Source organism: Engystomops pustulosus, chromosome 6 (genome assembly GCF_040894005.1).
Source record: "Engystomops pustulosus chromosome 6, aEngPut4.maternal, whole genome shotgun sequence".
NCBI lineage: Eukaryota > Metazoa > Chordata > Amphibia > Anura > Leptodactylidae > Engystomops > Engystomops pustulosus.
This window is the reverse complement of record NC_092416.1, coordinates 35629733-35645145: the sequence shown is the minus strand read 5'-3', so window position 1 is coordinate 35645145 and position 15413 is coordinate 35629733. Positions and strand designations below refer to the sequence as shown.

General features: G+C 41.8%; 2 protein-coding genes across 3 annotated transcripts in view; both read left to right on the top strand.

Moving 5' to 3' along the window:
* The first annotated feature begins 3307 nt into the window (after positions 1–3307).
* On the top strand, positions 3308–12983 carry CD3E (CD3 epsilon subunit of T-cell receptor complex). The gene is made up of 6 exons (XM_072155689.1): positions 3308–3465; positions 6600–6632; positions 8349–8552; positions 9152–9313; positions 9405–9448; positions 11002–12983. The coding sequence occupies exons 1-6, from the start codon at positions 3417–3419 to the stop codon at positions 11056–11058; spliced, it is 549 nt and encodes a 182-aa protein (XP_072011790.1). The 5' UTR covers positions 3308–3416; the 3' UTR covers positions 11059–12983.
* A 1682-nt stretch (positions 12984–14665) lies between these two features.
* UBE4A (ubiquitination factor E4A) overlaps positions 14666–15413 on the top strand; it is a 30850-nt gene continuing 30102 nt past the window's right edge. Inside the window, exon 1 of one of the 2 annotated variants that reach the window (XM_072155682.1) lies at positions 14666–15309. In XM_072155682.1, the coding sequence (XP_072011783.1) occupies positions 14705–15309 (605 nt within the window). In that variant the 5' untranslated portion in view covers positions 14666–14704. The remainder of the gene's footprint in view (positions 15310–15413) is intronic. The other variant, XM_072155683.1, reaches the window with a different exon arrangement.

Sequence of the window (15413 nt, the reverse complement as noted above, 5' to 3'; positions counted from 1 at the left end):
TGCCTCCATACATGGTCCCCTTATCAAACGAGCTGTGTCAGGCAGAATTTTGGGTTGTTTTCATGGCTTCCATGTTAACTTTGTCGCCACCCTGCTGTGTAATCCACAAAATATACTGGCAAACTTTTATCATGTACCGATATTATTTGAGAGCTTCTTGCTCACCTCCTTTGGTTCCTCTCTGCCACCCATTGGTTTGAAGCCTGAGTCCATTTAGGGTATGTCGCCATGCCACTCTCTAGCCTGCTGCCGCTGCCTCTGCATGCCGTCCCCTATAGTGTCAGGGTCAATTATTGGATGTTTTAGATGCTATCTAGCTTCATTCTGTCACTCTGTCATGGCCATGCTGTTGCCCATAATTTTGGCATAATGGTGCGATTAAGCAGCCTCAGAGGCATCCATGCATGCTGCCCCTGCTGTTTCCTGTCCATTTCCGTGGTGTTTCCATCCTTTTCTGAGGTTCCCAGGTGTTTGGCCAAGCTTCCCTGTGCAGAGCCTTGGTCCCCTTGAAAAATGCTCGAAAATGCATTTTAGTGCTCGCTCATCTCTAGTTATTACCTGTGATCAGTGCAAGCAAGTGTTTGGATTCTGGTCCATAAATCCAGACACTTGTTCTAGGTTCGGCCAAACCCGCACAATCCTGGTACTGATGGGTCCACTCATTACTAAATGACATATTTTTAAAAATAGGGGGTTATCAGGACTATTTACCAGTCCTTTTATATATAACCGTATGTCAGTTATTAAAAAAGGAAATCCCCATACAATCAAATGTAAGTCTTATTAAGACAGAACTATTGTGCTATCTACAATACAACTTTACAAAATACATGTTATGAGCAGGGTGCTAGCGCCATCTCCTGGTTGGGAGAGGAAATACAGTGCAAGAAAAAAATGCTCATATAAATGAAAAGCATTTGGAGCAAAGTGAGCGTGACAATTACACCTTCAGGGCCGGAAGAAGCGCAGCACAGCGCGAAACGGCCGTTGCCCTCCTTTGGGCGTCCAGCTCCCACTCCCTCCCCCGCACCTATTTTTTGTGAGTATATATACTTGATGAAATAAAAAAGAAGATATCCACAACTACTATTTGGTGAGTGCCATCCTTGCTTTCTACATTGCATTTTCGTTGTTTGGACTTTTGGTTCATGTTTTGAGGATTTGAGCACCACTGAGGATACATACCTCCACATATATGGAACCCATGCACTCCCAAGTGTGACAACCTACCCCTCGATCTTGTGGATAGGAGTAGTGCCATCTTTCTTTATTTACTGTGAACTTTGAGCGTGACAATTAGGTGAAATAAATCAGTGACAAGTGGTTGTGCAGCTTATAACCAATACACCATCATATAATTGAACTGTACTTGTAAAAATGTTTCTTTAAAATCTTTTCTTTCAGAACACATCAGAATTGTGATTCTGTGAGCTACAGAACTGGATATACAGGCAGGTAAAAAAATAGATGAAAAGGCAAGCTGCAGATAAAAATCCAGTCCATTTATTTACCACCCTGTGTATCTGGTTCTGTATCTTACAAAACCACAAGCCTGATGTGATCTGAAAGATTAGATACTTATCTTTAATATGACACTATAACCATGGCTCTAGATACTGTAGATACTATGGGCTTCTGACGCTACCCCTTCCACCTCAGGTAATATGTGTCCCTTCTATTCTCTCTTAAATGATATTTTATACCCTGAGGACCCTATAAATTTAGTGGTGTAGAAGTCCCTTAAAGGGGATGTCCACGTTGATAATTGATATTGTTTGTGTAATGGAAGGTATCCAATTTTGCTATCTATGAATTCCTCGCTTTTTTCTAGAGCTCTTTTTGCTGTCATTCAGGAAGTGTATTAGAAAATTGGATAAACTTTTCACTACACAAACAATATCAATCATTTGCTGAAAGAGTACAATTCCTTTTAAGTCATACACTTACCTGAAGATAATAAATACTTAATATTCTCGACAAAATAAAACTCGGATTACAGTAACGTCTCAGGGTTATATGTAAATTATTGTAGTTGTGATGTGATGAGTCACTGGGACCCGCCACAATAAGGTGTAAAAGAACTTCCCAAGATCATTCACTACTAGACATTTCTCTATGCTGCACTTAGGCCCCTTCCACACTTGCGTTGCAGATCACGGCAGAGTCTGATCAGGGTACTACGATCAGGGTTTGGTCAGTGAAAAACTGACATTCTTCATCAGAGTTCAATCAGTTTTCAGTCAGAGTTTGTTCAGTGTCTGTTTTTAACACCTTTTTTTTGTGTTTTCAATGCATTTTTAATGCGTTTTTCTAAAGACTCAGGACTGAGGTCTATCTTTTCTATGGCAATTGATGTGTGAAAAACGCATTGCACTTGCTTTGGACTTGCATGTGTCTCAGAGTGCGATGCGTTTTTGATGCGTCTCCATAGACTTGTATGGTGCGTGCTTTCACGTCCATGACTTGCAAAAGTAGAGCATGGCGAGATTTAAAAGCGTGTTAAAAAAAGTGCGCGTGTGCGTGAAAAAAAATGCTAGTCTGAAAAAACCCATTAAATACAAAGGGTCCACGGATCGCATTTCCGTTGGGTTTTCCGACATTTTCAGGGACAGGGATTTAGAAGGGGATTTTGGCCCACGCATTCGGATTGTGGCACATCTGTGCTGGCTTTCATGCGACACGAATCGGGGGGGGGGGCGATCCGACTGATTCGGACAAACCGCTGGATTTCAATTCTACGTCTATATACTATCTATCTATCTTGCTATCTATATATAACCTACTTTATATTTATGCATCTATAAATCTATCAATATCATAATTTATATTAATTCATATTTATCATCAATCTCCCTATCATCTGTCGGTCTCCTACAGTCTAATACTTACTTACCTACTACTGTGTGTAACCTACAAAAAAATGTTATTATTGTGCTAAAGGAGCCTCTTACTGACTGTGACTGTTCGTAAAATAGTTTTATTTTAGGGCCCCACTTTTAGTTTTGCCCAGGACCCCACTTTGTCTAACACCGGCCCTGTATGTCTCATTTTAATTCCGGAAAGACCTATTTGTCTCATTTTAATTCCGGAAAGACCTAAGAGCGGCATCGGAAAATCTATGTGGTTGTTACTGTGGGTTCAGTTTTGCACATGTTTGAGAATTCTTTTTTGCCTTTGAACAAAAACAGGTGATGTGTTCACATGAATCGTATAGACGGGGTTGAGGCCTTATCGAGAAGGGGGAGGAGAATATGTGAGAGGGGGGGGTGACATAGAAAGACGAGCAGATTGATACATCAAACAGAATCAGCAAACAGAAAGTAGAGTGATGTGAAAAGGAATTGGCATCAAGAAGATAAAATATACCAAAAAAAAAAAACTCCTGGAGCATTACTGATCACAAAAAGTTGTGGACAATGAAGCCATGGATGACGCTTTCTTGGATGTTGGTTGGACTGTGCATTGGTGAGTATGAAGCCAAGTGCCGAGTCCTCAAATTTGAGCCAAGGGCATTTTAGGAAATGAAGTTAAAACCAGAGTCTCATAATCCTGCACAAAAAGACTTGTAGGGGTTCAACGATAAAATAGAATACAGGCAGTCCCTGGGTTACATACAAGATAGGGACTGTAGGTTTGTTCTTTAGTTGAATTTGTATGTAAGTCTGAACTGTATTTTTTATCATTGTAATCCCAGACAGAACTTTTTTGGTCTCTGTGACAATTGGATTTTAAAAATGTTGGGTTTTCATTAGAATCAGGATTAATAATAAAGCTTCATTACAGACGCCAGTGATAACTGTTACAGCTGTTTATTGCAGCCTAGGACTAAAGTACAATAAATTACCAACATCCAGAGGGCCGTTTGTAACTAGGGGTCGTATGTAAGTCAAGTGTTCTTAAGTAGGGGACCACCTGTATATGGACAGATTATACATATATACATGGTGATATATCTTAATATTTCCAAATAGGCCTCAGTCTTCATGAGGCCTGAGTTCACTTTAATATTATATTTCTTAGTTTATTAATTAATTGTTTATTAATTATTTGAGTAATATATTAATCAGGGACATATTTGTGGGCAAAGCAATTATATCTTTACTTAAATTCATGATTGTATTAGAAAGAAAAAAAAAAAAAGATATATACGATATACCGGTATATAAATTACATAGGGAGCACCAAGCATAGAGTTTCCTTACATAGTCCATACACGAGCCCTTGGTTATATGAGTTATTAGTTAATAGTATTAAGTGTATCCAATAAGGAAATGTTTCTGTCATCCTCTAATGGTTACAATTTTATTGTTTTAATGTTATCTCAATGTGTCAAAAAATGTCCAAAAAAATTTCCCAAATCACAAAACCTCCTACTTTATTATACCAATATGGCGTCCTTAAAGGGGTATTCTCGGCTGGGCACTCACATTCAGTTTCACTAATCTTCCATATATAAACATTTCTTCAATTGGATGTTATTAAAAAAAATGTTCCTATGTGAAGATAATTTCTCATAAATGTGGTCATGTTGTCCCTTAGAAACGAGATAGCTTCCTCGGATACGACCACGTCACTCTCTGGCACCGGTGGCCAGACTTGGGCTATAGAGTCCTGCCTGACCTCCTGGATTCAGTGTTCATTACCACAGGACGGCTGTGAGATATACAGTAAATCCCGGACATTTCATATACAAAACCTTTTTGTTTCTTTGTGCAATCCCTCCAGCAGACGTGGCCGTATCCGAGGAAGCTATCTCGTTTCTAAGGGACAAAATGACTACATTTATGAGAAATTATCTTCACACAGGAACATTTTTTTTAATAACATCTAATTGAAGAAATGTTTTTATATGGCAGATTTATAAAACTGAATGTGAATGCCCAGACGAGAATACCCCTTTAATCTTCTGATGACCTGAGGTATTAACTCATTGTAATTTTACAATATATTGTGAATGTAATGTGTGTTTTTAAGTATATTTCTATGGCATATACAGTAGATATGGTGAGAAAATATAAATGATATAAATATTAGAATTAGTTGCCTAAATGTGTCGGGAGTATTTTCTCTTAGTATTTCAAAGTGAATTTTTGTTCATTAGACAAAAGTCTACCATCATAATTAATGAGAATATTAAAATGACAAATTAAAACGTGTAATTTTTTTTAAAGTAAATCATCACATTTAATAAGTCGTAAAATGTTGTGACACAGTCCCATAATGTCACTGCTCTACGGTAAATGACAATGGTAAAATCTCGCCGCTAGGTGTAAAGGATGCCCCCTTGTACTTGTCATAGGGCTCGGTTTTTTTAGGAATCAGAAAAATCTGTGTACATTTTAATTGGGTCACTCAGTAGCCATATTTTGGCAACTGAAAATAACTGAGTATGTCTTAATGCCCTGCACCAAGCCACCTCAACTTAGCACCAGGACTAGTTACAGACCTAACACGTGTGCCACTGTTAATGCCCCAATGGCGGCCGTCCCCAGAAGCAGCTGGGTACTGCCCAGTCCGAGTACTGCTGCAACTGTCCAAATTGAAAAATCAGGGTTCCCCACAGCCCACTATGTTTTTATCACATGACAATGGCTAGGTCCACCATCTACGGAAGCCTATAAGACCCAACTAGAGGCTTGGTGGCCGTGTCAATCAGAAATTGACAATATACTGCAATATGGTGTATACAGGCATTGCAGTGTAATCTACAATAAATATATATATATATATATATATATATATATATATATATATATATATATATATATATTGTGTTGGCCAGGATATTAGATAATTTAGGTAATTTACCAATATACATCTAATAATAGTTCTTTACTGCTTTCTTGATATGTAAAGTGAAGGCTCCTGTCTGTTATCTCATCAGCCGGAGATTCCTGTCTATAAAATGGCAGCAGATGGAGGGTCATGTGATCTATATCACATGAACAATCGCCCTGCCAGGACCTTATGATAGTATTCATGAATAAAAGATCAAGGTCCTAGAATGGCGATTGTTCATGGAGAGATAAGAAATCACATGACCCTCCATCGGTAGCCATTTCATGAACAGGAATCTCTGGCTGATGAGGTAACAGACAGGAGGCTTCATTTCACACAATAAGAAAATGGTGCAGAACTTTAAATAGGTGTATATTGGTAAATTACCTAATATCCTGCCCCCTGCTAGCAAACACATTACATCCCTTTAAATTTTTTTTATAGTGTCTGATGCAACGCACACATTTTTTAGGTTACTGAATTGTTTTTTTTGATCCTGCAATTTGAATTGTCCATGGCCATCTTAAATCTTTCCTGTGAAACCCGTGCATATGAAGTCAATGATATCCAATTTATATATATAATATATGGTGAAACCATTGGTGTCATGTCGCAAACCTTTGTGGTGCTAAAAGCCTTCTGTAAGCTTTTTGTTTTGGTGGCAAAGGGTATATTTTACATATAATCAGATAATCATCAGACATTGTACAACTTTTGGAACATTTATCTAGATAGTATTAGGATATGGGGCCAGGCAGAATAATATGTCCAAGTTTATCAATACATGACACTGAAACCAAATATATTAATGTATGTTTCAGATCAGTTATCTGCAGAAGACGATCAAGGACTGGGTAAGGCGCTCAAAATGTATCATGTTTTTTCCCTCATTTCATCGTTTTATATTCTAAATATATTGTTACTAGTTGTTAATTAGTCCGATTAGAAGCGGACCCGATGTTCCTGTACGGGTCGGAGTTCCTAGACACATTGCCAGATTGGCAATGAATGGGAATATCGGGTCCACTTATCTCTACTTCTGGTGTATCCGGCATGGCTGAGGGGCGGTTGTTTCATTATATGCTGGTGCCTCAAGTGTATGATAAATTCCCCCCGAATAAATCTGTTTAGATATGCAAATGCCATAAGATGTTTCCCCATATTAAGAAACCAGTAACATAGAAGGGTTGGAGCCCAGGTACAGATATTGGAACCCAACAGCTTTAATGCCATTGTCAGATAGTAAAACTTCTGTTGGGAGTGCTTTTTTAACATTATGTATAACATTTGTTGAGGTCCTTTATTATTCATCACTTTGGTCCACTCCGCTCCCTATTCATGTCCTAATTAGCCATCCCATTGTCTATGAGGATGTGAATGGGCGCAGTTTGATTTAATTGGAATAATCTCCTATAATAGTGGTGGTGAATGTATGGCACAGGTGCCGGAGGTGGCCCTTTCTGTGTGTACCCAAGTTGTCACCGGAGTTCACCAGACAACACTCAAGGCATCTTCATGCAGTCCCGGGCAGCCCAGGACTTGCAAAGCTCTTCGGACTGCAGGAAGGGGAAGGTGTGGCAGGGTCATTGGAGCTCCTGTATTGTGCCCCATGCCGTGTTTTTACAATAAAAAAGTGGGTTTCGGTTGCAGTTTGGGCACTAGTAGGTTCACCAACACTGTATTATAAGGATCCCTACTCACTTTTAGTGTTACGCCAGCAATATGTAGGGAGCCTGGTAGGGGAGCGAAGCCACGATTAAAGTAGCATTTACACAAGTTATAATGCAGAGGTAATTATTTTGCGGTTAGAATTATATGGTGGACAAGGCAACAATGTAACCTAAAATAATGGTGTTGCACATATACCGGTATATGGTAGTAAATTGATCATCGAGCATTGGCCAGATGTGGAAATTCCTACCAGCTTTCTTTCAGCTGTGTGATATTAAATTCATTGGGGCACATTTACTTACCTGGTCCTGTCGCGATCCCTGATCTGGACAGTCCGACGAAGATGAAGTCTGGCGCGATTCACGAAGCTCGTGCGCCCGAGTTCCTGCATCCGTCGCTTCCCCGCCGAGGTCCGCTGGAGTTCACCTTCTTCTTCCCAGTGCATGTAAGTGCGTGTCTTGCGACACAATTTGAAATGTTAAATCCTGCATGTAGTCCGAATGCATCGGGATGTCTGATGGCCCGCCCCCCGATATGTTTTGCGCAACACGGCACTGAGGTGCCAAAGTCCGATCGCGTGCGACACAATCCCCAGCGTGATGCGGCATGGATCGGAAATTGTCGGAATCTCTGACCAAAGGGCGGCCGCAGGACCCTTAGTAAAGGAGCCCCATTGTGTTTCAATACTTTTGGTTTTTGCTTTAGAAAGGTAAAAATGTGAAAATTAGAAAAAGTGCTTTGACATCTTGACCGAAAACCAGGCTGATTGCTAATGTCAAAATGTAATAAGCAAAACATAAGCAGATTAAAATGTTGCAGCACCCATCACTTCTTTTCAGCTACAATGAGTTCATTTTCACTTGTATGCAAACTCACCCCTTTTCTATGTGTTACAACAGAGGAGTCTCGGCCAAATAACAAATTCCAGGTGGATATTTCAGGACTTTCAGTGACGATTAAATGTCCCAAAACAGGAAGTACCACCCTGAAGTTTATAGAAATTGTGTCTAAAAACACAGATATACACATTCTGGAAAATTATTCATCAGATAAAAATGGGATGTACAGCTGTAACAATGACTTCCTGTATCTACATGCATATGGTAAGTATGTAGGGGACCATATAATAGTATTCTGGTCCATATATAGCCTAACTCATAATTTGGATACCAAAATGTACAATTCTTTCCATTCTACTTTCTCTTGTAGAAACCACTTCCTGCTTTTGCTTCCAAATACTGAAATAAAATACTGACCAGAATACTGCCATGTGTTATCAGCTGCTATGTATTTCCCTGTTTTAAAACAAACAGATTGATGTCCATATTGTGCTGATCGCCCTTTTCCTTTCAAAGTTATGACATGTTCTGTTATGGAGCTACTTGTCAGAAATCTTCCTCAGCAGCAGTGAAGTGGGTGGAGACTAAAGTATCTGCCTGTATCTGCCGTAAAGCTGAGTCAAATTTAGGATGCCCATAGGGATTAGGGATTCGAACTTTACTTACTAAGTGTTCAGTGGGTTTACTTGTACGGACCCAACTGGATTTACAGCTAAATCACTTAAAGGAAATCTTCTACGAGATTCTAGCTTTGTCAGTTATTGCGATTATTTTAGGAAGGAAAACTGGCGTATGAGCCTGGATAAATCTCCCTCGATATTTTTATAGCCACATCTGAACTCCTCTTCTCCATTCTGTTGTAGTGTGTGAGACCTGCACTGAGGTCTCTCCAGTCATGATGGTTTCTGTAGTGATCGCTGACTGTCTCATCACACTTGGAGTGTGTCTTTTTGTGTATATGTTCTGCAAGAGAAAACCGGGTCACGCCCGAGAGAATGGATTTGCAAAAGAAGCTCGCAAAAAAGGTAACCATGCGAAAAGACTAACAAAATGGTTTCTGTAAATCTAATTCTTATGTGTGGTGTGTGATTACTATAATTCTATTTTATTACACAGGCAACAAAGAACATCCTCCCCCTGTTCCCAATCCTGACTATGAGGTAAGTATGAGGGAGAAGAGCAAATCTCAGGTAGATTTTTTACTATTTATTATGAAGAGGAGCAACTTTGAGTGAATGCAGAGCATGTAGTTACAGCTGGGTGCAGGTTCCTTAGGGTGCCCATAAGGTGTCTCTTTCTCATAAAAAGAGGCCATTACTGGAAATAAAAAATCCAAACTCTGATTGGACTCCAAAACACTTATGTAAGGGGCTTAAGGGGAAATCAGGTTGACCCTCACGGGGAGTGTACAAAGTGTGATTGTTATTGTATAACAATTTGTATGCAGCACTCCTTAATAGCTTGGACCCCCTCCGATAACGAGAATGGACCCCCCACTGATCATAAGATCAGGGGTCCCATTTTCACTAATCATTGGGAGATTAGGAAATAGCCAAGTAAAGCGGTTGGCTATCTCCGGCACCCCATTGACAATGAATGGGAGTGGCGGTGCTGAGTATTGAATGGATCAGTAGGACACATGCTTGACCTGCCGCTCCATCGATTCTTGAGAACTGGACCCTTTCTCATGATCGTACAGGTCTCAGCAGCCGTAGTGGATTACAATATAGGCGTTTTGGGTGGCTGTGCGGGGCCCAAGGCTTCTAGGGGCCTGAACCAATTGCCAAATTTGCCACTGCCCTGTAGAGATAATAAAGAGAAGGACCTCCAGCCATGAAATCTTTTAACACATATACATATACAAGGGTACTTCCAAGACCTTTGAAGGTCCTCCAAAGGACATCAAACTGCATAACTAAAAGTAGACAGAAGAGACGCCCTCCTTTCCCCACTAGCTTGATTCTAATACCATATGAAGGAAGTAAATGCCATTAAATAATTAGACTATTAATGGCCCACAATTTTATACAGCCCAGGGCCCTTGGCCATCTTAATCCACCCCTGCTCAGTAGTAAAATCAAACTTGGTACAACCTCTTTACTATACCGATATGGGCACAGTAAAAAAAAGCTGTCAAAAACTTTGTTTTTGAGTTGCAGCCGAAAATAGTTGATCAGTGATGGTGCCAGTTGGCCGACCTGCACCGATTGAATACTGATGACCAACCTGTTGGATAGGCCATCAAAATCAAATTCCAAGAAGATTCCTTTAATGAATAAGGTCCATTATAGGGGTTTTTCCTATCCACGGAATAGGGCCTAACTTGCTAATCAGTGGGGGTCTCAGTGATGAGACCCCCACAGATCACAAAAACGAGGGGTCTGTCGGACCCCCTCGCCGCTCCGTCAGATTAATGAAGCAGACGGCCATGGATGACCGTTCTGCTCCATTAATCTCTATGGAGTTGACGGAGGTCACCGAGCGCCTAACTTTTCATCATGGGAAACCCCCTTTAATGAGATTTATTTAATGGAATGTGTTGTTCATAGCAACCAATTACAGAACAGCTTTAATTTCGAACTCTGCTGCAGTAAAATGAAATATGCAATGTGATTGGTTGCAGCGTTCTAGCATCTAGTTCTAGGGGTATACTGCTGCCTCCTCGTATATTTTTATCTAATCTTGTTTTCCTCATGTTTTTGTATTGTTACAGCCATTACAGAAAAAAAGACAAGATGTATACGATGGATTAAACCAAGGATTAAAATAATGTAGTCAGCATGTTTTTTCCTTCTGCATCTCTTATTTGTGACATGTCTGTAGATTAAAAGATTATGATGTTAAAGGGGCTTCCAGGCCAAACATATCTCTTAGTACAGTGATGGCAAACCTTTTAGAGGCCGAGTGCCCAAAATACAACAAAGACCAACTTATTTATCGCAAAGTGCCAACACAGAAATGTAATTTGTGATTTATACTCCCTTCTCTGTCATTTTCATTGATACCAGCTCCTGAGGACACCAATAAAGCAGAAAATAGACTCTGGTAGAGCTGTCACTTTAAAATAGCTCTGTGCACAGCAAGTCCTGGGCTGTCTGGGACTGCAGGAAGATACCTGGAGTCATCTCTGGTGATGGCCTGAGTGCCCACAGAAAGGGCTCTGAGTGCCACCTCTGGCACCAGTGCCATAGGTTCGCCATCACTGTCTTAGTAGTTAAAGGGGTTGACTGGGATAGGGGACCACAATGTAATTGGTAAAGGCACAACTGCTGGGACACTCAGCAATCACAGGAACAGTGCCGGAAATAGCCAAACTCAACACTTGGTTTCTTTTGGCTCTCCCATGGATAATGAATTGACCACCAGGACACATGCACGACGTTTGAGGGAACAGGATCCCGATTCAAATGAACAGTGAGGCTCCAAACTCTCGGACAACCATGATCAACCCATTTAATACACAGAAAATGGAACAGAAAGCAGAAATCTACATTTTCAGTGTAGTGGTCAGATCTGGTTACTGCAGATGAGCTACCCTGTACTTGAATAATTGTTGAGCTGCAATTACTATGTTCGGCCACTGTATAGAAATAGAGCTGTTTGCTTTGTGTTCTTACTGCTTAGCTGATCAGTGGGGGTTCTAAGTTCCGGACCCCAAACTATCCGATATTAATGAATTATCCTTAGAATATTTTTAGCGTGGAAAATCCTATAAAGCACTAAAAATGTCAATGTTTTCGCAAAAGTCATGGAATTTGGAAAGATTGCACATCTATGCATTCTATAGACATTTATAGTAAAATATAAAGATGATCTATGCTTAGGATACCTGATCGATATCAGATCAATGATCAGGGCAATGACTTGAATGGGTACAGATGGTACAGTAATACCCGGGCTGAAATGCCAAAGGAGACCCATAAGGTGTCTCTCCCCTATATGAGAAGACCAGGACGATGAATATTTCATTATAGTTAGGGAACCTGATGCAATTTTTTTTACTTGGACCAGCATCTTGGAGTAACACATTTGTAAATCAGTTGGCTCCTGGAACCCCCTGCAATAAGTAGATACTATTAGATTGAGCCACATTACTATATACAGTAGTTTGGAGCTCCATTCACTGTATAGTGGCTGTTCCTGGTCAATGCAACTCCGCCTCCATTAAAATGAATAGGAGCAGAGCTATAGTAACCCATTGCGACCACTATACAGTATATGTCTGCCACACACTCCTAATTCATAGGACTGGGCACATCCAATATGTTCTCCAAGCAATTGAAAATCTACTGTAAAAGGGAAATTGTCTTGTCATGTCTTCTGTGCTTTGATGGTTCCATTTTATTAAAACTTTTATTGCAATTGTCATTATTTTCTTTCTTACTCAGTCATTCTTACTTATAAAACCCTCAAAGAGGACATTCACCATCTACACCAAATCTGACTATTTGCTCTGACTCTTTCTTCAACCCAACTGTTTCCAACTATCCGTACCATTCGTTTTGGCACCTCATAGGTTAATTATTCTATGTTCAACAAGAAATTGTGTAAGAATAGAAAATATTTTTATCCAGAAACAGCATGACTCTTATCCATTTACTGTGGATATTATCTTGTATTGTAGTTAAGCCCTATTCACTTACTTAAAGGGCATCTTCCCTGTCCACCTCTTGCGACATTACTCAGTACTGATCTACTGATGAGGACGAGGAAGAGATTTATGGGAAACAATTCTATATAACATAACCATCAATGTCATTTAGGTGTAAAAAGGCATCTAGACCCTTCTTGAAGCTCTCTGCTGTCCCTGCTGTGACCAGCGCCTGAGGCAGGCTATTCCACAGATTGACAGTTCTCATAGTAAAAAATCCCTGTTGCCTCTGGTGATTAAACCTTGTTTTCTCCAGACGGAGACAGTGCCCTCTCGTCATTTGATCTGATTTAATCTGAAATAACGTACCACCATATTTTTGGTATGCACCATTCATATATTTATATAAATCAATCATGTCCCCTAGTAGTCATCTTTTTTCCAGACTAAATAAATCTAGTTGTTTTAATCTTTCCTCATAACTAAGATAATCCATACCCCTTTTTTGGCTCTTCGTTGAACCCTCTCCAGGTCCAGTCAGCACAATGTCACACCAAGGGGAGCGGTTTGGCCTTACCCCCCAACCTTCCCAGATCCAGTCATATAGTCACTGCTTTCAGGCCCTGTCCCACTTGGCGGGGTGTATAGCTCCCTGCATTATCTCTGTGCCTCTGCTTCTGTTGTATGTAGCAGAACCGTGCTGTGTGATGATCTCACCCCTACCTGCAGACTTCAGAGCTACCTACAGTAGGAGAGAAGAGCTGCTGCAGGGGAATGGGGAAAGCTGAGTATCAGTTTTTATTATTTTACTGTGGGGGCAAAATAAAAAGGGGAACTGCTGGTGGGTCACAATAAGGGTGAACTTGGGAGGTTTAATAAGAGGGGGAATTCAGGATCTTTTTTGTTTAGAATAATAAGATCTTTACTTGAAACCTTAACCTTTCAGAACCCCTTCATTGACAAATACTAGGCTGTACGGTCACGCTCAGTGCGTATGGACAAATAATGACTTAGAAGCCACCCTTAAGCTTGGACCCCTCCTCCACCCAGCTCTCTCTTATTCTTTGTCTTGAGTTGTTTGTCTCCTGTATGTATTTTTGCTTCGTTCCATTACTGGAACGGGTGGGTGGACCCCCACAGGCGTTACATTATGATCTTTCCCTCAGTGTGACTTCACAGTCTGCCTTCATGCCGCTATATGACATTGGATTTGCCGCTATATGACATTGGATGTATCTTGATGCTGGGGTCCTGCGAGACCACCCTTCATGCTTTGAGAATTTTGTTTGTAGCATTTTCATCAATAAATGTGGATTGAAAAAAATAAGAGGGGGAACTGCTGGGATACAATACAAGGCGGATCTGCTGGGGGGTCACAATAAGAGGGGGAGCTGCTGGGGCAAAACAAGAAGGGGCATGAGAGGTAGGGGCACAATATCAGAGGGGATACAATGTGACAGGGAGTTGGGGGGGCACAATGTGACGGGAATATGGAGAGCACTATGGGGGAAATTATACTGCGTGGGGGTGGAGTAGGGGGCTGATCAAAAGGCGTGGTTTAGGGGGACATTAATATCAAAGGACTGGGCAGTGGAAAGGGCACTCAACTGAGACAACTTCTTCAGACCCCTACTAACTTATTATCTGCTAGATATGTTACTAATATTTTAAATCTGGAAAATCCCCTTTAAATCCAAACTGATACAAAGGGTCCACTATTGCAGAGGTCCCCAACCGCCGGTCCGCGGACCAGGACCGGGCCGTTGGAGTTCATCAGCCGGTCCGCGCAGGGGCGTCACCGGCCAACGCTGAGCTCCCGCACCGGATGGGACCACGTTGCAGCCCTCTGTCCGGCACCTTGCTCCCCGACGCTGCCAGCACCTTGCGCCCACCCCCCGACGCCACCGGCACCTTACAACGGCCCCCAGACACTGCCGGCACCGAGCTCCCCCCGCTCCAGGCTCTCGGCTCCCTGCTCCCCCTGCCCCCGCTCAAGCTCCAGGCTCCTTTCCCGCTCCCTCCGCTAACGTCCTCCCTGCTCCTGGCTCTCCGCCCCCTGCTCCCGGCTCTCCGCTCCCTCCGGTTCCTGACTCTCCGCTCCCTCCGCCCCCCGCTCCCGGCTCTCCACTCCCGTCTCAACCTGTCTCTGCTAACGCCCCCCGTCCAGGCTCTCGGCTCCCTGCCCCTGCTCAAGCTCCCCTACCGCTCCCTCGCTCTCGGCTCTCCGCTCCCTCTGCCACCCCGCTCCCAGTTCTCGGCTCTTGACCCACCCGCTTCCGGCTCTCCGCTCCCGGCTCCCCTTCCACTCCCGTCCCAACCCAGCTCCGCTAACTTCCTCCTCCCCCTCCAGGCTCTCGGCTCCCGGCTCCCCTTCCACTCCCGTCTCAACCCCGGACAAGGCACGGAAATTTCCAAGAACACAACAGAGAGGTAAGGTTACTTTATCTTTGGATATATATGTGTAATATGTGTATATATGTGTAAATATATGTAATATGTGTGTGTATATATGTGTATGTGTGTATATGTGTGTT